This window comes from Phoca vitulina, unplaced genomic scaffold (assembly GCF_004348235.1).
Source record: "Phoca vitulina isolate PV1807 unplaced genomic scaffold, GSC_HSeal_1.0 scaffold15, whole genome shotgun sequence".
NCBI classification, from domain to species: domain Eukaryota; kingdom Metazoa; phylum Chordata; class Mammalia; order Carnivora; family Phocidae; genus Phoca; species Phoca vitulina.
The window spans coordinates 2,959,789-2,985,330 of NW_022589718.1; the positions used below are offsets into that span (position 1 = coordinate 2,959,789).

At 43.4% G+C, this 25,542-nt stretch overlaps 1 protein-coding gene and 1 long non-coding RNA gene across 3 annotated transcripts; one reads left to right on the forward strand and one right to left on the reverse strand.

The window, feature by feature from the left end:
• Positions 1–1,114: 1,114 nt before the first annotated feature.
• On the reverse strand, positions 1,115–14,750 carry GINS4 (GINS complex subunit 4). Of its 2 annotated transcripts, none has more exons than XM_032413267.1 (8): positions 14,605–14,750; positions 13,879–13,992; positions 9,654–9,740; positions 8,847–8,885; positions 5,918–6,015; positions 5,663–5,751; positions 2,708–2,798; positions 1,115–2,618 (listed from the first exon to the last, which is right to left on the reverse strand). In XM_032413267.1, the coding sequence occupies exons 2-8, from the start codon at positions 13,972–13,974 to the stop codon at positions 2,522–2,524; spliced, it is 597 nt and encodes a 198-aa protein (XP_032269158.1). In that variant the 5' UTR covers positions 13,975–13,992; positions 14,605–14,750; the 3' UTR covers positions 1,115–2,521. The 2 variants fall into 2 exon arrangements, with proteins under 2 accessions (XP_032269158.1, XP_032269157.1); XM_032413266.1 differs by having other exon boundaries at positions 8,772–8,885.
• A 249-nt stretch (positions 14,751–14,999) lies between these two features.
• On the forward strand, positions 15,000–24,578 carry LOC116637967. The gene is made up of 3 exons (XR_004300573.1): positions 15,000–15,360; positions 19,157–19,398; positions 23,909–24,578. It is a non-coding gene; the product is annotated as an uncharacterized LOC116637967 (long non-coding RNA).
• The last annotated feature ends 964 nt before the right edge of the window (positions 24,579–25,542 follow it).

A 25,542-nucleotide genomic window follows, 5' to 3' on the forward strand; every position in this document is an offset into this window, starting at 1 on the left:
AGATTTTATGTTATGTGTCTTTTACCACAATATATAAAAAAATCAATTCTAGAAGAATTCCAAATGTTTGGAATTTTAGCTTCCCAAGAAAAATTAAAGAACATTATATTAAGAATGGATAAACAATGTGCATGCTTAACAGTTTACTCTGAAAGCTCTATGGTTAACTTGTGTACCTCACACAAGGAAGTTTGACGGCACCAAAGTCACATTGCTTGCTGGAGCCTGAGCAGAGAGTAAAAACAGCTGACCTTGTTGTAAGGTCACAGCTGAATCATGATTGCTGTGGCTGGAAAAACCCAGATCTGGACCTGCCAGCACTTCTCAGGAAGAGCCATCTTGCTAGCAACAAGCTTACGATGAGGTATGATGCAATTATTTGAAAAACCATCTCTCAGGCTTTCATGATGAGTTCTTATCAATGGAGCAAAATACCACAAACTGGAAAAGTTGAAGTCAATGTCACACTAAGCCACTTCATTTCCTTTCCTACTTGGTTTTGAAATTGAACTTCCCCTTTATCTTAAAACAACTGATTTAAACCCGTCTTCCTTTAAAGTGGTGGCCTAGGAAATGGAGCAATGCACTCTGTGGTTTTGTAGAGACCTTTAAGTCTTCTGTGCGGCCTGGCACGTACATGGTGGGAGCTGGTGACGGCGTAGAGCTCTACCGCTCCAAGTGGGTTCCTGGGTCAGTATCAACGGCACAGCCTGGGAGCTCCTCAGAAACGCAGAACTCTCGGCCCCATCCTAGTCTTCCTGAATCAGGATCGGCATCTTAACAAGATCTCTGGGCGATCGGTGTTCGTATCAAGGCTCTGGAGGCACCGTTCTAGGTAACAGCGTAATAGCCCACATCCCTCTCCAGGCTGCTCAGCACAAGGGAGGCAGTGGGGAGAGAGCTCGTATACGTGTGATTAGGAGGGAGCTGTGGGTTCTAGTCTCAGATTTACCACTAAACATCCACTTTAACATCCATTTCCCACCTATTACTGCCAGCCCTGTCAACTTCTCAGGACTGCTGTGAGAACCAAATGGGATCCTTGCTAACAAAGACCTACGTGATCTTGGCCCAGACTGCCTCTTAGACCCTACTGAGGGCCCATTGTGTTTTAGGACCGTGGGCAGACCTCGTTTCTGCTTCAAGTCCTTTGTATAAGCTGTCTTCTCTGTCTAGAATGACCTTCCTTTTGATCTGTGTCTGGCTCCTTGGTATTCAGATCTTGGCCCAATTTAGTGAGATTCACTGAATTAGGTAAGAACCTCTCAAACCCTCACTCTAGTTACTCTTTAGTGAAGTCGCCCTGTTCCAATTCTCTGTCTTATTGTGGGTGGAGCCTCAGTGCCTTGAACTGTGCCCGGCACCCTACATACTCAATACATACTTGTTTTATAAATAGCTGAAGAAGGTAAAAACCCTGTGGAAAAAGTAAAGCACTGCATGAAATATAAAATGCTTTTATTAACAAATAAACCCTCCTTGCTTTAACTTAGTGATTTCTCTTGGAAATGATAGCCATATTACATTGATTACTCTAATAGCCTATATTATATAAATGAAAATCTGCTGCCTTCTCATCAGCAAGAAAAGACTGGAATGCAGGTTCCTTTTTATCATGTTTCAGGGAAAGACAATTCATTCACTGTCTCTACATCCTTCCTTCAGGTATCACTGTGATACTCTCTGCTCATGTTAATTTCATCCACTTCCCTTGAGAAAGGAGAGCTAAAAACAGAAACGCTGTTACTAAGGTCACAAGATAGGATAGTTAATGTTGCTGTTAGCAGATCCCTGGCCAAGAATGGCCAGATGGCCTGGAGGTTGGCTTGGCAAAGCTGCCCGAGATTCGGGGAAGGCTGCAGGTTAGCAGCAGGGAGTACATACTTCATTAGGCTACAAACTGAGAACTGGCCGGAGGCTCCTTTTGGCACAAAACTGAAACTCAGTAATGGTTTCTTGGTTTAGTTGTGCTTCTCAGTACCCACCAGGGCAGAAATTGGTTTTAAGTCCAGTATCAGAGGTTCCAGAAGGTTAGTTCACACAATCCAGTGAGACAATCTAGAAGATAAATCTAGAAGATATTTCATCTTCTGTTATTCTACTGCATTTATCCTCTCCTTACTGGGGAGGTGAAAGAGCTGTCCGGTCACCCTCAGGTCAGGGCTAACTACTGCCCCCTAATCATAGGCAGCGAGGCTTGTTTATGAACTGTGGTTGCCTCACTTCCTTTAGCTCAAGAAATACCACGAAGGAAAAAGGCGCACAAAGTGAGCGTCTCAGAGGGCTCGGCCAGAGCGGCCAGCACGCGGAATCAGCAGAGCGATGGCTCCATCTGCTGACTGTGGCTAGGATGGCAGTGAGGACGTGTGGCAAGTTAGGAATCGTGCCTTGAGCTCCTCAATGCCCAGGTGACCCACAGCACTGCCGGGAAAGTCTGCCGTCTGCAGGCACAAAGAGTTAGTAAGGAGATCTTACACATTATCTTTAGGGTTCCATGCTGTCATTGTATTTACTTTTGATTTTATATCAGCTGAACTGCTCCAGAAGCAACCAGGGGTGCAATGGTTTTGTATCGGATCAAGTGCTGCGAGCCTTCCTCTAAGTCAATCACATAGTCCCTGAAAAAAGAGGAAAAAATGTATGCAGAGCTGAGCTGGTGCCCCCAGTGGAGGCAGATTTCCCACCGTCAAGGTCACATGTTGCTCACCTTTGCTCATCTGTTTCTGGTTCTACCAGGATGTTTTCCTGTCGTTCTTTCACTCTCAGAAACACGTATGAATCTAGATCTGGTTTGGGAACTGCCAGAGAAACGATAATGCAGTCAGAAAATGCTCAGCCAACAAGACCAATCTGGGAAAGCTGCTGGGATTCACTGTACTGAGCACTAAGGGACCCCTGATGTGACAGCATTTTGCGGGGAGGGTGACTTGAGGAGAGATCTGGCTCCTTACAGAAATAGCACACTTCCCATCCAGGGCCTCACACAGCAATGGCTCATTCAACAGATGCCAAGTATGTAAAATGTGCACATTGTGGAAGATACAAGGAAGCGTGACACAGAGTCACTCTGAAAAGGGCTACCGGCAGCATTTGATAAAGCCTCACACTGGTAGCACAGTCCCTCAGGCAAGTGGGGAGGAAGACGTCAATGCAGACTCAACGAGGGAAGTTAGCCTGGGAGCTAACAGCAAGGGCCAAGGCAGAAATATGCACGCAGTTTTGGGAGGTCAAGAGTGTATAAATCTAGTGAGAAAATATTTTTATACATAGTAGTAGCAGCAGAGAGCATTAGAAAGATTGGGTCACATGGGGATAGTCTTGAGTGCCAGATGACGGAATATAGGTTTTCACTGTAAGCGGTCCTTCCCTGGTTGATTCCGGGTGAGACACTGCTGCCTCTTCTACCACCAGCCAACACTGCACGTAAGGAGGTGCCCCAGGCTGGGCTGCTCGACAGCTCTTCATTTCTTGGAGCTCCATGTGTACCCAGAGGACTCCATCAACTGCAGGTTCTGAGAACCTACTGGATAACTCTCAGTTCTAAAAGCCTAGCTCAGCATTCATATTGCCCTTGATTTCCTCATCCACAGGTGGGGGTTCAGGATAACTGGCTCCAAAGGTCTAAGGGGGTCCCTTGAGCCGCTTTAGGGTCTGGGGCCTGCCACAGACACTCCAACTTCACAGGGCCAGTTGACCCGGCTGGGCAGCTACTTATTCCAGGAAACCCAGCTTGGATTTCAACATGCCTTCCCCCACTCTGCCCGCAGGGTCTACAATGCTCCAGAGGCCTGAAGGGGACTCAGGGCATCTGGGCTAACCAAGCAAGATTGATTTCACTGAGGCAGGTTGATCCCCTCCACAAGTTTCCAATTCCAGGGACCTGGCTCTAGTCCTTGGAAGGGATCTGGGACAAGTGACATGTGTTTTAGGAGGTGTCGGCCAGCATCTAGTAGAATTCAGTTAGATTCATGGTTGCTTTAATCAACTAGGTACGATAGCACTGGGCAATGATTAGGGATGCGGTCCTGGCTTCACTCCTCTTTTTCCAAGATGTAGACAAAAAGTGGCGGAACTGGACATGGACCGGGCCTTTTGTTTCCCTCAGGCAGGTTCACCAAAATGACCAGTTCAGAGTTCCACAAATCTGCTATGGGTTTACCTTGCTCCTGGTGTTATCGGCTGCACCTGCCCCCGCCTTCCCCACAAATGCATATGTTGACACCCTAACCCCAGTACTTCAGGATGGAAATATATTTGGAAATAGGGCCTTTAAGGAGGTAATTAAGTTGAAACGAGACCGTCAGGGTAGGGCCCAGTCCAATCGGACTGGTGTCCTTATAAAGAAGAGGAAGAGACATGAGGGGTGCACGAGCACAGACGGGCAACCATGGGAGAGGCCCCAGAGGAAACCAACCCTGCTAGCACCTCGATCATAGACTTCTGGCCTCCAGAGAAGAAATGTTTGCTCTAGTCTGTGGTACTTCATTATAGCAGCCTGAGCTGACTGACACAGCCGGGGAACCATGTCTCCATCCGTCCTGTTCTAACTCTTCCACCTGCCACCTGCCACCCTGTGACCCCCAGCACAGGCTAGGTGGGAGATCAATTCCCAGGGCTCAGTTGTACTTGAACTTGTGGCCTCAATGCATTACATTTAGGCTGTGAATAAGGTGGATCCCGGTCCCCCGGAGAACTGTTTGATTTGGTCTGGCAATTTTGCCTGATGAGGTCCTGCTGGGATTAGGGCACACTATGAACGACTGAGGGGTATGGACTTTGACCTGGATGTCAGGGGGTCCCCAGCTGGCTCATCCGAGGTTGAGAGTGACTACCGTAACTCCCTTCCCTCGGCTCAGCAGGATGTTAAGGGGACTGTGCCAGGCGAGCACAAAGGTGGCTTTGGCTGTGTCCCCCCCGCTGCCTTCTCTTTCTCCTCCTGCTCTTAGCCCTGCCCCTCTTTCCATGAGATGCCCCACACAACAAAAATATTGGGGGCCCTTCCTCCAGGTGGCCGGGAAGTGACTGGGAGTCATTGAAGGTCTCTAGCCTCCTGTTTGACTCCTTCTGGATAGCTAGATGGTCCCTGCATGGGCTGGAATCCGTGAGGAAAAGCGTGCTAGCCCCTTGAGAGCAGACCCCTTTGCTCCTCAGTGCTCAGAAGGGCCTAGCCCGGAGTGGATGCCCAGTAGATACCGGCTAAAGGAATGAATGACTGCGTATGTGAATGAGTTTGCATTTTTAATGGCAGTCATAAGAATTTCAACCTAAGCTAAAGACCACAAAAGTAACGCTGAAAAGGCTACCCTTATACCTGCTTTTAATGATTTTTTTTAAAAGATGTTATTTATTTGAGAGAGAGCACAAGCAGTAGGGATTGGGAGTGGGCAGAGGGACAAGCAGACTCTCTGCTGAGCGCAGAGCCCAACACAGGGCTCGATCCCAGGACTCTGAGATCATGACCTGAGCTGAAGTCAGACACTTAACCAACTGAGCCACCCAGGAGCTGCAATGATTTTTTGTTTGTTTGTTTTTAAACCAAACGACATCCTTTCTTCTCTTTTTTGCTTATCTACATATTTATTTTTCCAGGCTAGAGAGTAAAGATGAAGATCTTATTCTAAGGCACCTGAAGATAGGTCTGAAAAGAGAGTGCTCTGCTCACCTGACCTCAGGAGGTCCACCGTCTGTAAGTTAGGAGGCATATGCTTTAAGGCAACATTCTTGAGGTAGGTCTCTGTGTTAGCCATGTACCTGAAAGAGAGGAACTCAAATCGCTGTGACTACCCTCCTGGCAGGAGTCGCCAGGCTGTCAGACACACAACAGTGGTCCAGCCATCAGCTTCATGGAGACAACCACCAAAACTCATGCTCACAAGCCACGGAAAGAAAGCAGTCCCCACGCGTCCTGCTTACTCACTGTTTGGCAAAGACCAGCTCCTCTGGAGAAAGGCTAGACAGCTCCCCCTCGTGGAGTGTTTTCTCCTTTTCAAGGATATGAGGGAAAAACTTCTCTATCTGAGGATAAATAAAAAGCATTGTGTAAATGTGTCAGGATGCGAGAGTCAAATATACTAATTTTCTGAAATAGGTTGAGGTTAACCTAGAATTGACTTCAAAAATGGCAAGTCTTCACAGTCAAGACCCTTTCTAGACTTCCAAGATTTCAAGGAGGCAGGTTTCAAAGAATGCAGAGCAAAGATAAGGACTCTAAAAAGGAAGACCACTTAAAAAGGATGAGAGGCTTTCATAAAAGAAAATATGAAAATGTAACTGTAAATGATATTAATGAGGGAGAGAAGGGGATCTCATTTAACATTTCCAGGCAACTGCACAGGTTGTTCTATGAGATGAAGCATGTACAAAAGCTGGGAAGACACATATAGAATACACAAGCAGAGAGAATGGTGACTTAAAAAAAAAAAATTATTTATTTGAGAGAGAAAGAGAGCATGACTAGGGGGAGGGGCAGGGGGAGAGGGACAAGCAGACTCCTAGTAGAGCAAGGAGCGTGATGCGGGGCTCGATCCCAGGACCCTGGGACCCTGGCAGATGCTTAACCAACTGAGCCACCCAGCTGCCCGAGAACAGTGACTCTTAATTGTAAGAATATAACCAGCAAGGGGGCGCCTGGGTGGCTCAGCCGTTAAGCGTCTGCCTTCGGCTCAGGTCATGATCTCAGGGTCCTGGGATCGAGCCCCACATTGGGCTCCCTGCTCTGCGGGAAGCCTGCTTCTCCCTCTCCCACTCCCCCGGCTTGTGTTCCCTCTCTCGCTGTGTCTCTCTCTGTCAAATAAATAAATAAAATCTTTAAAAAAAAAAAAAAAAAAGAATATAACCAGCAAGGATGAAGTCCATAGTGAGGCAAGGCTAGGAAAAAATAAGAACTACCAGGAAAAAACACAAACAAAACAGAAAAAAAAATAAAACGCTAAAAGCTACATGAAGATAAGTGGTCAGGAACTGCATAGGGATTAGGCCACCACTCAGAGTCAGTGCTGTTACGGCTCTCTGTGGAAGGAAATGTAAGTAGGGAAATGACAATGGGAACGAGGACCCAGGCCAAGACAGAGGAGTCCTTATCTGCTTAAAGGAGTTCATGTCTTTTGGCCTGGACCAATTACATTCCAGGATAAATGAACGTCTGTGCGGTGTTTCGGAGCATGAAGCGCTCTGCGCTGGCGCACGCCAACCGCCCTCTGTCACTTAGCGCACCTCCGATGCAAGCAGTCTCACGGTCTCAGAATCGCTGCGCTCACAGACGTGAGAAATAGCGGAGGCGGGCCGATTTCCCAACTTCCAAAAATACAAAGAAGGTGGGGAAACCTTCAAATACAGATTAATGGCCTTCACATGGGTATGTGGCATTATATTAGAACAGATCATTTAAGAGTTGGTTTGTGAACTCAAACAAAATTAAGTGGTTAACATGAAGAGGATTTATCCAACTTAAGAAAAAAAAGAAAAAGGAGTGGCCTGGTAGTTGAGGGTGGGGTGGAGAGGCATATTTTTTTTTAAATCTCCATTTTGTCAAAACACACGACACCACTGTTATGACATCCTTGGGGGCAAAGTGTAAAGCCGGGCTGTGAGAGTATAGATCAGTATAGACTCAGAAGCAGCTGAAGAAACGAAACTGATTCAACAGACAGATGTTGACTTGTAGGGAAGTCTCTGGTGGACTCTTCTGTCGTTGGCCCAGTCCTACTAATGAATCAGATAAGACCTTTGATGACATACTTGTCAAACTTGACATAAGGTGACGATATCAAATGTTAGAGACAGCCAATATATTAAATGACAAGATCAGGATCCAGAGAACAGGGAAACGGCCCACTTTAATAAGATGAAGCATAAGAGGGGTAAGTATCAAGTCCCACACTTAGGGGTTGAAAAATCAAACCATTCAAATATAGGATAGTGACAAGATGGGAAAATGGTAACTCAAAAACTTCAGAGGTTAGAGTTCATGGCAAGTGCAGAATGAACAGTGTGATGTGTCTGTGAAATACACTAATGTGATACTGGGTGGCATTACTACAGTTTAATATCCAGAATAAGGGAAGTGATCATCCTGTTTTTCACAAAAGTGGCCAAACTACAAATGGAATATTGTACTCAGTTGCAGGTGGTATGATTTAAGGATAAATCTGGTTTGTCAGAACCAGGAGAGCAAACGGAAACAAAGGGTTGAGATGTTTAATTGAGAGCACTCTCATGTAGGAGAGGATGTATTCATTTTGTAATAACTAAGGGAACAAGAGGAACCAAATGAGAAGATACCTCAAAGAAGTAAGAACTTTCCGAGTTAAAATAAACATCATATAAAACAAGACTGTTTTGCAGTTTCACTTTCATCAGTTAGATGGCCTCATGACTATGGCTGCATGTCAAGTTATCACGGTCAGTTTGACATGGGCTACACAACGGCTGCAAAGTAATTTCTGAAACTATTCGCCTCTGGTCAGTATTCCCTAGTCAACCAATGCAAACGACTCTTCGGCACCGCTGTGCTGTAATTCCAGGGGCACCTTTCACACAGCAGACAAAGACTACAAACATGTCCCCAGAGGTGTGCAATGTATGTTCCATCTAGGCTTCTCCAGAATAATCTCTTGCCCTCCTTATTCTTTAGCTACCCTGATATTGGGGCTTTGCAGCATCTTCAGGCCCTGGATTCTCCCAGGCCCCAGCCCAACGTCTCCCCAAGACGCTCAGTCCATATTACACACTGCATTGCCTTAACGCTAACTAGAGGTATCTCCGTGTCAAACCTTCATGAGCCGACACCGCAAGTAGCTGCTAAGGACATAGCGGATCCTCTCCATCTCCATTCGATGGATACTGACCTTCAGATCCCCCTTCTTGGCTCTCCTGAGATTTTCTTCCTATTAAAAGAGAAAATGAAGTATATAAAAAACATGATATTGAGAAGAAGGACGTTTCTCGTTCAGTCTGCACAACTGCACAGGGACCACCATCACCGGCAATGCTGAGCACTCAAAGACGACATTTAGGTCAAAGGAGAACCAAAAAACTACCGCCTCATTATAAAAAGTTCAAACAATACTCATTTACTTTTAGAAAACAACCATCTGAATAGAATCTGAATACGGTGAGTGGGAAAGGCCTAGAAGAACTCCGGCCCAATTGTAAAGGAGATAATACAGCAGACAGAAGACATGTCTAAGGGCAGTGTTAAATCACCAAGTGAGAAACTGCAAAATACCAATGTTGTAAAGCTACTCTGAGGCTAATAATGACTTAAGCCCAGCCCATCTAAGCCAAAGGCCACAGACTCAAGCGTCTATGGGGGCTAGGCAGGCAAGCTATCTGAGAAAGGTGGGTAGGTAGGGACTGTGGGGAACAGAGCACATGAAAGGGGGTGGCCCTTACCCTGCTCTGGTCAGCTGTTCTCTAACAGAAACATGGGCCCAGTATTGACAGGGTTTTAGACTTTTCAGGGGAAGCTGATGTGCAGATAGTCATAGGAACGCTCATGCTTTATAAACGCAGGTAACTAATTCAATATTAAAAAAACCCACCAGGCTGGGCCAAACAAAACAGATTTGGTATCATACTTCAACCTCTCACTATGCTGACAAAACCCTTCTAAAGTTCTCCTCGTTTGTAATCCCGAGATAAGCAACTCTTACCATGTGATCTAGCTGTTCCATGACACACTCTACAATCTCAGACTTGCTTTCCAGCAGCTCAGGGGCAAACTTTTCATTCATCCAGGCCTAAAACACAATGTCCCCCGCCAAATATATATATATCAGTATCATTCACAATGGAGCAAAATAACCCTGTGAGTTCGTACATATCCCGTGAAAATCACAGCTATTTCCGGCAAAGAAAATTATTTGCCTATCAGTTGGAAATACTGGAAATGCTTTGTAAACAAGCTATGTTCATGATGGCTTTTCTATTTCTTTTAGTGGGAAGGCTGTGCTTACAATTTTATATTTAACCAAAATTGCAAAAAAAATCACTGTTCACTTCAAAAATTTTGTCAGTTTGCCTCTGCAGTTCCCTAATACCATTTATTTAAAAAAAAAAAAATGTCGCCAGTATGATGCCTACTAGTGAGAGCAACACCACCTGGTGTTCAAACAGTACCTTTCACCAAATAGCATCAACACGTTCCTACGACTTCACGGGCCATTTCCCACGAGGGGGCGCCAGCACCCTTCTATTTTGAGAGATGAAGTAACCTAAATCTACCCATCTCATGTGGGAAGCTTAGAGTACTTTACAAATATTTTTTCATTCATTATTATAATATGAGAGGAATGGATACAGTTATCCTTATCTTATTAATTAGAAAACACAGATTATTTACTAACTGCCTAAGAGTATAAAGGATCATAATATAAAAGGATCAACTATTAAATAGTTTTGGAACAAGAGATTAAATCCTTAATTTATGACTCAGGCCCAGATATTTGGTACATTTCAGAAATTACCAAGGCCTAGAGAACTGAAATATCCACAGGTGACTGACGAAAACTAATCTTGTCTTTCAATTACAGTTAGTTTCAAGCAAAGCTCAGAATTACATGGCAATCAGGCTCACTTTATTCCTTTCGACATCCTTGAGTCTCTGCGTCTCCAATTACCACCATGAAGACATATTATTAAATAGTAGGTATTGCTACTATCATAAATTTTTTTTCCACGGGCTCAAGCTCCTATATTAGTGCTGTAAAAGTTAACTAGAAAGAAAAGTCTGTATTTTCAAGGAGCATTACAAATGAGAAAAGACTGAACTGTCATAGAGGACTTACAAAGCAGAAGTTTTTCTTTTTAACTGATCTTATTAAATACTGAATAAGTACAGAAATATTTATTACATATAACATGAATAGAGATATAAACCCCTGTGTACACATAACTTCATTAACAAGTCTTATCATTATTTTAAAAGTCCCTGTGTTTTTCTCCCTCTTCAAAGGTAATCATTAGCCTGATCTTAGTATTTAATTTTCTATAGTCTCACTACATTTGTTTGTATTTCTACATAATGATTCCCAATGATTTCAAAGAAAATGATAGCACTTGTTGGGTACACTGGGGTAAAACGGGGTAGATTTGAGGGGGATTTCTCATTGACATTATGAAATTATTTTGGTAAAAATTTTAAAACATTAGGAAAAATTTATATTATTATAAAACTTTCAAACAAAATGTTTTCAAAATATTTAGTGAGAAACTTGCATTTAAATCCATGGTCTTTTTTTTTTTTTTTTTAAATAATCAGGTTCTATGTTTGAAATAGCTACATCTGATTCCTGATCCAAATTTTTAATGACAATCTGTTCATTGTTATGGGCTAAACTGTGTTCCTCTCTACTCCCAATTTGTATGTTGAAGTCCTAATTCCTAGCACCTCAACATGTGCCTGCATTTGGAAACAGGGTCTTTAAAGAGGTAATTAAGTTAAAATGAGATCATTAGGTGGGCTCTAATTCAATGACTGGTGTCCTTCTTCTTCCTTTTTTTTTTTAATTAAAGATTTTATTTGTTTGACAGAGAGAGATACAGTGAGAGAGGGAACACAAGCAGGGGGAGTGGGAGAGGGAGAAGCAGGCCTCCCGCCGAGCAGGGAGCCCGCCGATGCGGGGCTGGATCCCAGGACCCTGGGATCATGACCTGAGCCGAAGGCAGATGCTTAACGACTGAGCCACCCAGGCGCCCCAGACTGGTGTCCTTCTAAGAGGAGGAAATTTGAACGCAGACACACATGGAAGACCATGTGAAGACAAGGGAGAACATGGCCATCTACAAGCCCGAGAGAAGCCTCAGAAGAAACCTACGGTGCTAGCACCTTGATTTCAGACTTCCAGCATCCAGAGTTGAGAAAATACATGTCTGTTGTTTAATCCACCCAGTCTATGATGCTTCATTATACAGCCTTAGCAAACGAATACAATTATTAAAGTGAGAAACTTTGCACTGTAGGTAATAACTTTTAAATCATTTTTTTAACAGGCATTCATGAGTATCCTCTATCTGCTCCTGGAGCTGATTATCAGGGGCCCTGTCAGGTGGCTCCTCAGGCTATGCTCCGGCCACAACAGCTGTCCAGGCTATGGACCAACTCTTCGGCTGCACTCAGGGCACTGCAACAGAGCTTCAGGCCCGAGATGTAACTCCTGCTCACCCACTGCCAAGCTGAGGCTGTGCTGCCTTCCAAGGAGCCCCTCATGGCCACGAGAGGCAGCCAGTCTGGGGGCTCCCCCTGTCCCAGAGGACAGATGTCAACATTGTGACGCACTGCAGCATACCAGCATGTGCCATGAGCTCTGCCTCGAACAGTTTTGCAAGTGCTTGAGCTTAGCATAAGTGGTTTCTTCAGAAACTTATTTTTTATTGTTCTACACCATGCTCTTGACAGTCATCCATGTTGTTGCAGGAGCTTTCATTCATTTTATTGCTGGTTTTTTTTTCTCATTGTGTGTATAGATCGTAATTTTTATTTATTCTATTGTTGACAGATATTTGGGTTACTTTTGGTTTTTAACTGTTGCAAGCAATACTATGAACATTTTGTGCATGCCTCCTGGAAGTTTTTTCTAGGGTATGTACCTGGGAGTAGAAAGACTGGGACACAAGATACGTGTGCCTTCAACTTGATAAGACAATAACAAAATTATTTTTCAAAGTGCACCAATTCACCAGAGTAAACAAGTGTGCAAATGACTCCACAATCCTTTATGTTGTTTTATTTATATGTTGCTTTATATTGTTCATCTTTTTCATTTTTGCCTATCTGATGGGTATGAAGTGGTATCTCCTTGGGATTTAAATTTTTATGTTCCTGATTACTAAAAAGATTGAACATCTTTTCCATATGATGGCCAGTAAGCCATCCTGGTTTCCACTTCTGGGAGATGCCTGTTAAGACTTCATTTTTTTGGGCGCTCAGTCGTTGGGCGTCTGCCTTCAGCTTGGGTCGTGATCCCGGGGTCCTGGGATCGAGCCCTGCATTGGGCTCCCTGCTCGGCGGGAGGCCTGCTTCTCCCTCTCCCACTCCCCCTGCTTGTGTTCCCTCTCTCACTGTGTCTCTCTCTGTCAAATGGATAAAATCTTTAAAAAAAAAAAAAAAAGGACTTCATTTTTTCCTACTGGGTAGTTTGTAAAGTTTGTTTATATAGTGTGGATACTAATATTGCAAATATTTTCTCCCAGTTTTGCAGCATGTCTTTTTACTGTCATCAAGGTGTAAAAACAAAAGTTCTCAAGTTTAACATAGTTGAATGTATCCATTTTTTCCTTTATGCTTTGTGCTTTAGGATTTTTGTTTCATGAATCCTTTCCTAATAAAGCAGAGGCTCTTAAACTAGGTGGGCAGATTTCAGGGTGTCTGTGAATCTCCCGAAATTACATGCAAAATTTCTGGATGTGTGTGTATACATACATTATTCTGGGAAAAAGGGCCAGTTTTCACCAGCTTTTCAGAAAGGTCTGTGGTATAAATACAAATGAAGAATTACTCATACAGTAAGAATTATCATGTAAGATATAATTTTAAAATTATCTTCCTTTTGTCACTCATGATGACATGCATGGTAGGACAGAATGAAGAATACTAGAGTAACAAACAGAATTCCAGAAAGGGGCTGTGAAAGAGAGAAGGCAAGAATAAGGCAGCAGGTGTAGTACATTAAGAGCAGGTATTTTGGAGTCAAAGAGACTTGGTTCATGTTGGGCAGTAATACTTGCCTCATTGGGTTGTTGTAAGGATTATTACTCCTCACAGCTAACACTGAGTGCTTATCGTGGGTCAAACAATATGCTAAGCAAGCATTCTACATATATTATCTCATTTACCCCTCACAATGACTCTGTGAAATAACCACTATTATTAATGCTTACCTGCTCCAGCCTTTCAATGAGCTCTGCAGGAGTTAGGACCACCTCTTCACTACCCACATCAGAGTCCTGTCCTGTGAGGTCCAGTTCCTCCGTCATGTTCTCTGAAACCGGTACCTAATGAAAATAAAAGAACCAATACCCTGCAGTGTGGTTTCCATTTATTTGCAAGAATAGGCAACTGTCTATCTACCGCGGGTGTTGTAGAGGCTCACTAGCAGTCGCCAGTCAATTCACAGGCTTTGATTCTTTTCAATTCTTTGCCTCTTCCTTCGAAACTTAGGTCAGATATCAGTTTCTCAAAGAGGTCACCCCTTAAAAGTGTTTCCCCATACCCCTCGAACTGAGCATCTGTCACGCCACGTAATACCTGTCTTCCAGGTAGAGTCCTTTCCTTAGGGGCTGTGTTCACTTCAGTTCAAATAGGAATCACGCATCTGCTTTGTTCCCGGCACTTTTAAGTACTGGGACATAATTACCTGTGCTTAACTCACAGCAGGTACTTTTAACTTGCTGCAAGAACTAATCAGCCAGAGCCACAAGGCCCAGCACCATCAGACCAGTGATCCCAAATGCTAAGAAGGTGGGTGGTGGGAACGAGAGGCTGTCCTCGGAGCATTGGGGAAACAGAGCATACTCCTCCCGCTCCTCTCCTGTCTGGGGGCCAGGAGCACATTAATCCCCTCCCCCAACACACACACACTACAGAGGTCCCACTCGGACGCTCACCTGAGCACCAGGGAGGCAGAGAGGCACTCCGACGTAACAGGCGGCTAGTACCGAAAAGTCGTGAGGAAGCAGCCCCCGTTTCCCAAGGAGCACCTGGCAGCGGAACAATCTTAAGGCCTTTCCCGGACGTAGCAGACCCTGGACTTCCCAGCACTCGCGCTCTTCAAACAAACTTTCCGCCCCGGCCTCACGTCACCGCGCTCGGGCGGCGTTGACCAATCACGGCTCGGGGGCGGGGACTCGGATCTCCGAGGTCGGTTCTCCCAACAGCCTCACAAAGGGAGGTTAGCCCCGCCCACCTCGGCCGGCCGCCTGAGCGTGCGTTCTCGGATGACATTACCCGGGACGGTCGGGAGGGGGCGCGTCGCTACCGCGGCTGCAGCGGCGCGGCGGAGTCAGCCTTGGGCGGGGAACGGGCTCGCGGTGCAATGGCCCGAGCGTGCCCGGGCCTGCAGGGGGACCAACAGGAGAAATGGGGTCTGTTAAAATCAGGCCACTTCTGTCCCGTGGGTCATCTTCCCCGCCCACCACTCTTGTGGCGCTTCTGGTTCCTTCATCCTTGCCAGGGCTTCAGCTGTGGCCACTACTTCCAGGTTAAAAACCTTTAGGCTAGTGGTTCTTAAAGCGTGGTGCCAGACCACAAACAGCGGCGTCCCGGAACTCGTGAGAAATGCAGATTCTCAGGCCCGACCCAGACCTGCTGGGTCAGCAGCTCTGGGGGTGTTTCGACAGGCTCTCCAAGTGATTCTGATGCAGGTGAGGTTGGAGAACACTGCTTTAGGCTATGCTTCCATCCCAGCTGCTTCATTCTCAAGGTTGTTTTGACGTTTACTGTACTGCTATACCTTCTACCTTTAATGTAGGACAAATACATACGTATATATGTGTATATATATATATATATATTTTTTTTCTTTGATGTCAGTTTTTCTCAGAATTGCTGATGTTTTCTGTCTGCTCTGTTTTCTATGCAAGGTACCACTTGTGGCTCCCCTGAGGGGTCACTTCCCCATCAGTCTGAAGACTCTTAAATTGTGATGTTTCCTATGCTATACTGATTGATTTGAAAAAGAAGTTTGGCTAATTGACAGGTTGATAGTACCTGCCTGATTACAATCATGTTTTGAAAATAGAACATCCTGATGGCAGAGTGGGCATATTTACAAAGGGCTATGGAAGCTGGGGGACATCGAAGAGGAATTCCAAAAGGATGGGACAATTACGTTTGAGCTCATCTTGCAGAATGAGTTTTGTTAGTGACAAACGGATGGCCTTTTCAAGGGCTGTTTCAATGGTTTGGTAATCCCGTGGTTTTCAGTTGTGGCAGATTGTGTTTTCCAAAGACAGCTGCTCTGATATAGATCTCATCCCATGTACTCTTCTTGCAATATGATGTTGACACTCATCCATCGAGAGAGGGGGTGTCTATATCCTTGCTTCTGGGAAGACATTCTGAAACGGCTATAGAAACGTAAAGAGGGCTGGAAATCAAGATGGACACACTAGTGCTTCAGCAAGGCTTGACATCAAACTAAACAGATGTTTCTCTTCCTAATTCTTGGAGCCTCCTCCTCCCTTTCACTTGTTTTTCTGTAGAATTCTTTGTTCCAGGAATGCGGTGTCAATATTGACATCTCGCTGATCTCAGTGTATACGTAGTAACAAGGCAGGGATGGCCAGCGCTAGTCATGAGACCAGCTTGAAGACATAACGAACGCGGCTGGCAGCAAGTACCAGTTTCCTACTGATACCACCCAGATCCTGTTTTTTCTTATAAAACCCCTCAGCCTTTTACTGTGGGTGGGTTTGCAGTCCTGGAGGCATTAGCCTGCTGCAGCCTCCTTTGCCTGGCAAAGTTTATTACTATGTGTAAAATCTGTCTTCGTGGTACATACTTTGGCCCCAGAGCACAGAGGTCAGTTTTCAACGGCACTTTGTAATCGCCTTGCCCAGGAGAATGTGGCAGAAGTGATGCTGTATGACTTCATAAAAGGCTTCTACCTGACTCTCTTTCTTGAGCTACATCCCTTGGGAGCAATGAGCTTCTATGTAAGAAGTTTGACTATCCTGCCGCTGCCATGCTGAAAGGTCCATATGGAGAGGTCACATGGAGGTACAGAGTGATGTCTCTGGATGGAGCCCTGGCAGCCCCATATTCTGTCCTCCACATGTCTGAGTTGAGTAGGCCTTCAGATGATTCTAACTCTCAGACTGTGAGCAATCCCAGCTAACCTGGAGGGAGTGGAGATGAGCTGTCCCTGCAGAGCTCTGCCTGGATTGCAGATTTGTGAGCAAAATATTGTTTGAAACCCCTAAGTTTTGGGGTAGTTTGTTGTGTAGCATTAGATGATCGGAACATTAGATGATTGGAACATTAGTTGTTGAGCACAATTCCATTCTTCCGTAATTTTCATTCCTACATAGCTCTTCAGTGGTTGTTATTAATATTCCTTTTTTTAAAAATTTTTTTATTGTTAATGTTAATCCCCATACATTACATCATTAGTTTTAGATATAGTGTTCCACGATTCATTGTTTGTGCATAACACCCAGTGCTCCATGCAGAACGTGCCCTCCTCAATACCCATCACCAGGCTAACCCATCCTCCCACCCGTTATTAATATTCCTTAAGTGTTATAGATTTGAGTCCAAGCACTGGTAACTTCTCCATCCAAGTACCAGTTGATTACTTTACTGACTCAGAGACTTCCCTTCTCCAGGGCCAACTGCCTTTTCCAGTCTCCCACCGTTCCTCAACTGGGGAGCAGGGGTCCAGCTTCTGCTTCCTTAATAAAGGTGTGGCCATAAACAAGTCCCTTCTCTGGACTTCAGTGGCGCCACCTGTTCGTGAAAGCAGTATGTATCTTCTTAAAGGCAGAGAGATAGATAAAAAATCGAGGGGCCCTCTTTCACTTCTAAGATCTTTGATTCCAACTAATATGCATCAGACGAAACCACATTAGAGTAAAATGAATTTTTAGAGAAAGACTTCTACTATGTAAAAAAGGAGGATTTAAGGAGATGTCCAGACAGAATATATAGAACTACCTGGGGAGAAACCTGTGATGAAGCTGTTGGTCACATGGCACTGTCAAGTTCAGGAAGGTGGGAGAAAAGACGTGTCTTAAGTTACATTATGGAGAATGAAGAGAAAAATCAGGTTGATGTGTACCTATTGTCAAGAAATGTAAAAAAAAATGACTACACAGCCATGTAAATGGAATGCCATTCATTAAAACAGTCACATAGAAGAGAATCACAGAGGTTATGATACCAGGAGGGTGCAAGTTTGATGGTGGTGAATGGAACCGCGGGGCAGAGTTTGTAGGCAAGTTCTGATGATTGAAAGGGCAAGACACACATGCTAACCTGGACTCAGACAAGTACAACGAAGTACAGTGGAGCCAGAAACATGGCAAAAGAAGGGAAAAGCTACTGCCCGACGTTACGGAAAACATCACCCTGTGCAACTGAAGAAGCTGAGAAGTTAGTGGGATTTCCCGATACTGCTCAATGAAGAAATTAATTGCACTTACAGACACAGCAAATAGAAACAGCCAAAATATTTGTGGGTAGCTATGGAAATACACGTTAATAAGAATGAATCTAATTTTTTTTCGATCGCCGAGGATTAAGAGACAAAATCTGTGTAATCTACACAGCACTTCGAGCCTTTTGCAGAAAGGTGCTTTTGAAATACAAGGTCATACTATCATTGTTCTCATATCATCCCTGCCCTTGTTCATTTGGTCAACAGCTGTTCCTCGCTGTTTCCTTCCTCTAAATTCCATCACATTCTTGGTCTCCTTGCCCTGAGAAGCAGAGCCTTATGTTTTGGGGAGTATATTAAGTGAAGTTGAACTCCCAGTTGTTCTGAATGAATGACAATTTGGACTAAGGATAGGAAGGTAAGCATTTTTAGGCAACTTGCATTATTAAGGAAGAGTACAGAGAAGTGCTGTTAGGATGTTTCCTTAGCCGCTCAAGGAAAGCTATTGATGGGTGAACTTACAAGTGTTTTTCTAGCCAATGGTAAAACCCCATACGCGCTTGTATGGGCAGATGCTGGAAAACTCCGGAGGCCAGGGTCTGCTTTGGATCTCCCTGGCAAATGTAAGATCTGGGCAATTCAGGGTAATCTGAATTCCTTTTCCCCCCTCAGATTTCTTTCCTCATCCTGTACCCTTTTTGATTTCAAGCACATTAAATTAACACAGAAATGTCTCCAGCAAAGATAGACGCTTTTCAGATCTCTTCTAAGTTCTTCTTTTCTAACTTTTGAGATCACGGTTTCAAGAGTTTTAACAGGTACCAGCAAATTATATGATTGGTAATAAACAATTTATAATATTGTTCAAGCATGCACAAAGCGTCAGTGCCATGTTCTCCGTCTTGTCTCTGCCCTCCCCTGTAGCAACATGGTGTGACTCTCTTCCTTTAGTTTGGTCCTAATGTATGCCTAGTTTCTGGCACAGACACATAACTCCTACTTTCACCTCTGTGCTTTGTTTCCTCGTGGTTAATGGGAGGATGTTTTTTTCATGACTATAGAATCAGCCTCAGAATATCAAAGAAGAGGCAGATTGCTATGGATGGGTACTAATCTTCTGGAGGGAGCGTGGACCCAGGAAAGAGATCATGTGGCTCCAAATTTCAGCTTGAACACAAGCTTCCCAAGCCTGAGCAAAGACCGGTAGAGGCCATCTCCCTCCTGACCCTCCTGCCTCAACTTTGTCCCTAAGGCAGCAGAGGTGCTGATCCTGGTCAGAGGCTGCTGACTCCTCAAGCAAAGCGTAAGATGATGACCTTTCATTTCAGTGTCCCTATTTTACACTTTTTAAAAAGTTTTTATTTAAATTCCAGATAGTTAAGATACAGTGTTATATTAGTTTCAGGTGCGCAGTATAGTGATTCTACACTTCCATACATCATCCTGTGCTCATCATACCAAGCATACTCCTGAATCCCCATCACCTATTTCATCCATCCCCCCGCTCATCTGCCCTCTGGTAACCATCGGTTTGTTCTCTACAGTTTGTTCTCTACAGTTTAAGTCTGTTTCTTGGTTTCTCTCTCTCTCTCTTTCCCCTTTGTTCGTTTGTTTTGTTTCTTATATTCTGCATATGAGTGAAATCATATGGTATTTGTCCTTCCCTGACTGACTTATTTCACTTAGCATAATACTCTCTAGCTCCATTCATGTTGTTGTAAATGGCAATATGTCATTCTTTTCTATGGCTGAATAGTATTCAGATATGATATATATATATATATCATATCTTCTTGATCCATTCATCAATTGATGGACACTTGGACTGCTTCCATATCTTGGCTATTGTAAATAATGCTGCTATAAACATAGGGATGCATGTATCCTTTTGGATTTGTGTTCTTATATTTTTTGGGTAAAGCCCCGGTAGTGTGATTGCTGGACTGTAGGGTAGTTCTATTTTTAACTTTCTGAGGAAACTCCATGCTGTTTTCCACAGTGGCTACAGCAGTTTGCATTCCCACCAACAGTGCATGAGGGTTCCTTTTTCTCCACATCCTCATCAAAACCTGTTGTTTCTTGTGTTGTTGATCTTAGCCATTCTGAAAGGTGTGGTGTGATATCTCATTGTAGTTTTGATTTGCATTTCCCAGACAGTAAGTGATGATGAGCATCTTTTTAGTGTCTGTTGGCCTCTGCGTGTCTTTTTTGGAAAAAGTCTGTTCATGTCTTTTGCCCATTTTTAAATTGGATTATCTGGGGTTTTTTGGGTGTTGAGTTGTCTCAGTTCTCTCTCTATTTTGGATACTAGCACTTTATTGGATATGTCATTTGCATATATCTTCTACTCCGTAGGTTTCCTTTTAGTTTTGTTGATTGTTCCCTTTGCTGTGTAGAAGCTTTTTATTTTTATATAGTCCCAGTATTTTATTTTTGCTTTTGTTTCCCTTGCCTTAGGAGACCTATCTTGAAAGAAGTTGCTGTGGCCGATGTCAAAGAAGTTATTGTGTCTGTGCTCTCTTCCAGGATTCTAGGCCATTTAGGATTTTGATGGTTTCATGTCTCACATTTAGGTCTTGCATCCATTTTAAATTTATTTTTGTGCGTGGTGACAGAAAGTGGTCAGTTTCATTCTTTGACATGTGGCTGTCCAGTTTTCCCAACACCATTTGTTGAAGAGATTTCTTTTTCCCATTGCATGTTCTTTCCTGCTTTGTAGAAGATCAATTGACCATATAGTTGTGGGTTTATTTCTGGGTTTTCTATTCTGCGATTTTGCACTCTTGACATTTTCCTTAGAAGAGAGTGAGCGGAACACCTGTAGGCTAGCAACTCGTTGCTCTTAGGCCTAGACAGCTGCGCTGGAGGTGCAGGACAATGTAGATTCCCTGGAGAGAAGCAGGGAGGCTAGCAGGCACTGGTGTGATTTTAGTCGCTCTCTTGGAGAACAGTGCTGCTGATTTCCTTGTAGTATAGATCTTCCTCCCTTACACCCTCTTTGCTCCACTCCTTTTGAACTACTCAAGGACACGAGGGATTTTGTCTCCTTTGCACATGCTATTCCCTCTTTCTAGGCTTTTCTTTATTTCTCCTTACCCAATGAACTCTTCTGCATCCTTCAAGACCCAGCTGAAGTAACTCTTCCTCTGTGAGAGCATCCCTAATCTATCCACCCGTTCTTTAGGTCACCCATATGCCTTATACTCTTCTGGTATAACAATTATCATGCTATATTGCACATTTTACGTGTCTGTTCCTTCCATTAGGTTGTGCATTCCCCGAAGGTAACCCTCAAATCCATCACAGCGCCCATCATTCATGCGTGCATTTATTTCTTCATTCAACAAATATGTCTTGAGCATCTAGTGATGTTTGAGTATCTACTGCCAGGCTCTGTGTAAGTGCTAAAGAAAAAGCAGTGAATAGAAAACACAGACTCTGATGGGAGATAGACAATAAACAAATAATTATTTGTCAGGTGGTGTAAAATAAAGCTGGGTAACAGAATGTTGCGGGTGGGGACATTTCAGAAGGTTGCAGTAGGCATCTGTCTTAGTCCATTTGGGCTGCTATAATAAAATACCATAGGCTCTGTGGCTTCTAAACAGCAGAAACTTATATTTCACAGTTATGGAGACTGAGATGTCCCAGATCGTGGTGCCGACAGAGTCAGTGTCTGGTGAGCACCCACTTCCTAGAAGGCTGTCTTTCCGTTGTAAGCTCACGTGGTAGAAGGGGCAAAGGAGCTTTCTGGGCTGCTTGTATAAGGGCACTGATCTCATTCATGAGGGCTTTGAATTAGGGACTAGGGCTCTAGGATTTTAATATATGAATTTTGAGGGGACGCAGTCATTCAGCCTATAGCAGCTTCCCTGAGGTGACATGTGACAGGAAGCGTGAATGAATTCCAGGAGAGATGAGCGGGCAACACTGTGAAGAGAAACAAAAACTGTATTGACCACGCCTTTTCCTTTTCTAAAAAATGTAATTTATCTTCTGAAAAACTATGGCCATTTAGCAGGTTACAGAAAACTGTTTTCTTAATGATTTTCTGGATGAGTCAGCAAAGAGAAATGTGGTCTTTCCATCAAAAAATTCATGTGACTTTATGTCAGGGGCATCTAAGTGCTGGCAGGTCTTCATGTTTATTAGGGTCCATGTAATTTAGGGAATTGTCTTTAGGTCTAAATGAAAACCAGGCCAAAGTCAGTATTTCTAAGTACCTACAGTTTGGGACAGTGCTCTTTCTTGTTTTTAAGTATGTAGCCACAGGTAAAGGTTTGATTATGGTCATAGGAAGAGGCTTAGAGGGTAGTCTTGATCGAGTCCACCCTGTATCAAAATTCCATTCACTGGTTTTCATTTTAATGCCTTATCTTTTTTGGTGTTAATGGATCATAGACATGGCACCATGTTGAGAACTTCATATAACTAACAAAATGGGTCATTCCACTTCAGAGTAAAGTTTATTGAAATAATTTTTCTGTGTAGGGACAACTCTTAGAATACAATTGAGACTCATCTGTATACGGGCATCAGTTTCCCTGAGATGACAAGATAAATGAAGATTTATTTTAAAACTTTAAGTTCCAAACTTTCTGGTTCAAGTTACAGAGGTGGAATTAGATTGTCATTATTACCATTTTCTTATTTTTTATATGGAGCATGTATACATTAAACATCTCTCGAGATGTCAGTGCTTAAAATAATAAGGAATAAGAGGCCTGGATTAATATAAAAATGTGAAATTTAAAAATCTGTCACATCTTAAAAGCTTCTGGCATTTTGTCTAGGTTTTTTCATTTAAACACTTCTTACAGGTTTCTTTTTGGTGAGCTAATCATTTTAATTGAGCTTAGTATTCATCCTCTATGAGAAGACTGGCGAATAGATCATTTCTAACTGGGTTCCATGTCCCAGAACATTATCTGGGTATTTTACTACTAAATTAGCTAGAGCAGATAATGTAATAATTCTACCTTTAGAGTATCCCACAGTGATAAACCCCATGAAATTGTCAGTTTCTGTTATGTCCAGTTTAGTTATGAAAATGTTTTCAGCTGGAAATACTGAAATCTGGTCATGAAATTGTGTTAACTGTTGATATTTTTGGAGACAAGAACCAGAAGCTTTGGGCCACTTGCTGATCTTGCTGTGAGCGTTATCATTATCATTCTATGCGTTGCCAACTTGTTAGGGTCAGTAAGCTTTGGATGTGACCTGTGGAGCTCTGGGAAGGCTGAAGTGACTTTGGACTTATCCCTGTTTATGGGGAAGTGAGATCATAAGTTTCCTAGTTAGCTTCTCTTTCTCTCATCTTCAACATGTTTACATGAGAAATTCAGCTGGACCCTGAACTTTACCCTCGGCTCTATGCTGCTTCTAGGCTAGAAGTTTAATTCATTTATTTTAAAAGGGCTACTCACATATCTATAAGCAGGAAAAAGCCCTTTGTCCATATTTTTCACTTTTTTGGTATATTTAGAAGTAGCAGAACTCAGAGGTTAGTGCTTCTTGACAGTGAAACCAACGAGACAAATAGGCCTGAACCCTTAGAGGAAATTGGAAATAGAGACCTGAGTGAAATCCGAGGGGGTGTGTCCAAATTATCAAAGCCCATAATGACATTGAAGATGCTAACTGGTGTGTATAATACTTAGATATAGTATGGACATATATAGGTGTTTGTTTTTGTAATAAAATTTTTTAAATTTGAAAATGTATAGAAAATAAAAAGCCATTTAATATTACAAATTCAATCTAAGCTCTGTGCTCCTCTTTCTGACCCCATTCTCTTTCCTCCCTCTCTACAGGTAACCACCAGCTACAGTCAACTTAGTGTTCATTGTTCCCAGGCAGATGGACGTATTTTACCATAGATGCATGTATCCAAAAATAATATGGTAATAATATACAAATTGTGTGTATGTGTATCAGGAGAACTCATGGAATGTAATCGTAAAGCAACTTTATTTTTGTCTCCAATTTATTTTTGTCCCTTTACATTGATTTGTTGGGTGGGTATAGTTCTTCCCCTATCCTGGATGAAAACTGAGGAAGGTCCATGATTATTTTTGTCACTCTTCAGTTGGAAAAAAAAAGTCCCATGATCTTTATAAGTCACAAAACACAGTGCCCATTCAGTAATTAAAATGTCCAGTTTGTTCTCATCAAAACCGCCTCTGGAGAATAGTGCCACCTTGGGGGCTTAGCAATGGCCTCTGTTGGCCATTTGGGCACTGGGCAGTGGCAGTAGCCGGATCCATCATAATGAGTGGAAGTCGATGCTGTTGAGTCACGTGTAGCCTCCATCCTTGCTGCCATGACCATTTTACATGGTCCCAATGAGCAAGCACCAGGGGGGCTGGGAAGAGGCTGACTGACATCAGAGAACTTTCCACAGTGAGACCCTCTCTGCAGTGGGTGCTATCTCATGGGCATTCACATGGCATATGGATTTCTTCACACTCTGAATCTGTTCCTGGAGGTTCTTCCACAGAGCGTTCCTCTACTCTTCACCAGCCTTCCACTTTTGTCCTCCCAGGTCCCTAAGCAGATGGCCAGCTAGCCGCTCCCATGAATCAGTGTACCATGCTCAGATTTCCTGCTCAGTCATTTCTCCCATTGGCTGAATCCTACTGGAAGCCACAGGCCAAGGGAACCTGGTGGAGGCCTTCCGCAGAGATCAGTTTTCTAGAACCTAAAGTTGCACATGGAGGAGAAAGGCTCTGGAGGGGCAAGAGGACAGCCAACTGGACAAGCTTGAGTCTGCATATCTTGGTCTCTATTCTGTTCCATTATTCCGTGAGCTAATCCTCATACCAATGCCCCATGTTAAGCATTACAACTTAATCTATCTTGCTAGTTGTAGGGCAGGTCTCTTCACTTTTTCTAGAATCAGCATGTCAAGTTCCATAAAAAAACCTTATTAGGACTTAGGCAAATAATTTTTTAAGTTCTTAATAAGCCTGTCTGTAGAATGAATTGATTAGACCAAATTTTACCCTAAATGCTTCCTCCAGTCCCAGAGGGATTTTTACTTTCTGCCTTTAACTGTTACATAGAGTTAATATGCAGCTGCGGTATTATCCTGACACTGCACATTACCTTGATAAGTAGAAAAATTGTGGTCACTTCAAAACCTACACAGTACTTGGGAATAGAAATCAATGTACACAAGCAACTTTCTTTCCCCCTCAGAGTTTTCTCAGAGTCTCTATCAAGGATCTGATTATTTTTAATATGTAGCTCTTGCCGTCAGGGGTTGGTAAAGTTTCTGTCAATATGGTTTCTGTTGGGAATTCTGATTACTTAAAAAGGTGATTTTTCCCATCCTGATGTAGTCCCTCCATATCATTAGACGTTAAGTGAAGATCTTTTTCTGCAATATTAAAAATGCCCACAACGTGCTGTTAGGCCTTTCCTTTCCTAATTGTTTAACTGAAGC

Excerpts from the sequence above, each read along its gene's own strand:
- GINS4 (XM_032413266.1), bottom strand. The coding sequence starts at position 13,974 with ATGACGGAGGAACTGGACCTCACAGGACAGGACTCTGATGTGGGTAGT. Across the intron at positions 6,016-8,771 it reads TGCGGTGTCGGCTCATGAAG|ATAGAGAAGTTTTTCCCTCA; the intron begins GTTTGACACGGA and ends ATTTATCCTCAG. Across the intron at positions 2,619-2,707 it reads CCAGAAACAGATGAGCAAAG|GGACTATGTGATTGACTTAG; the intron begins GTGAGCAACATG and ends CTCTTTTTTCAG.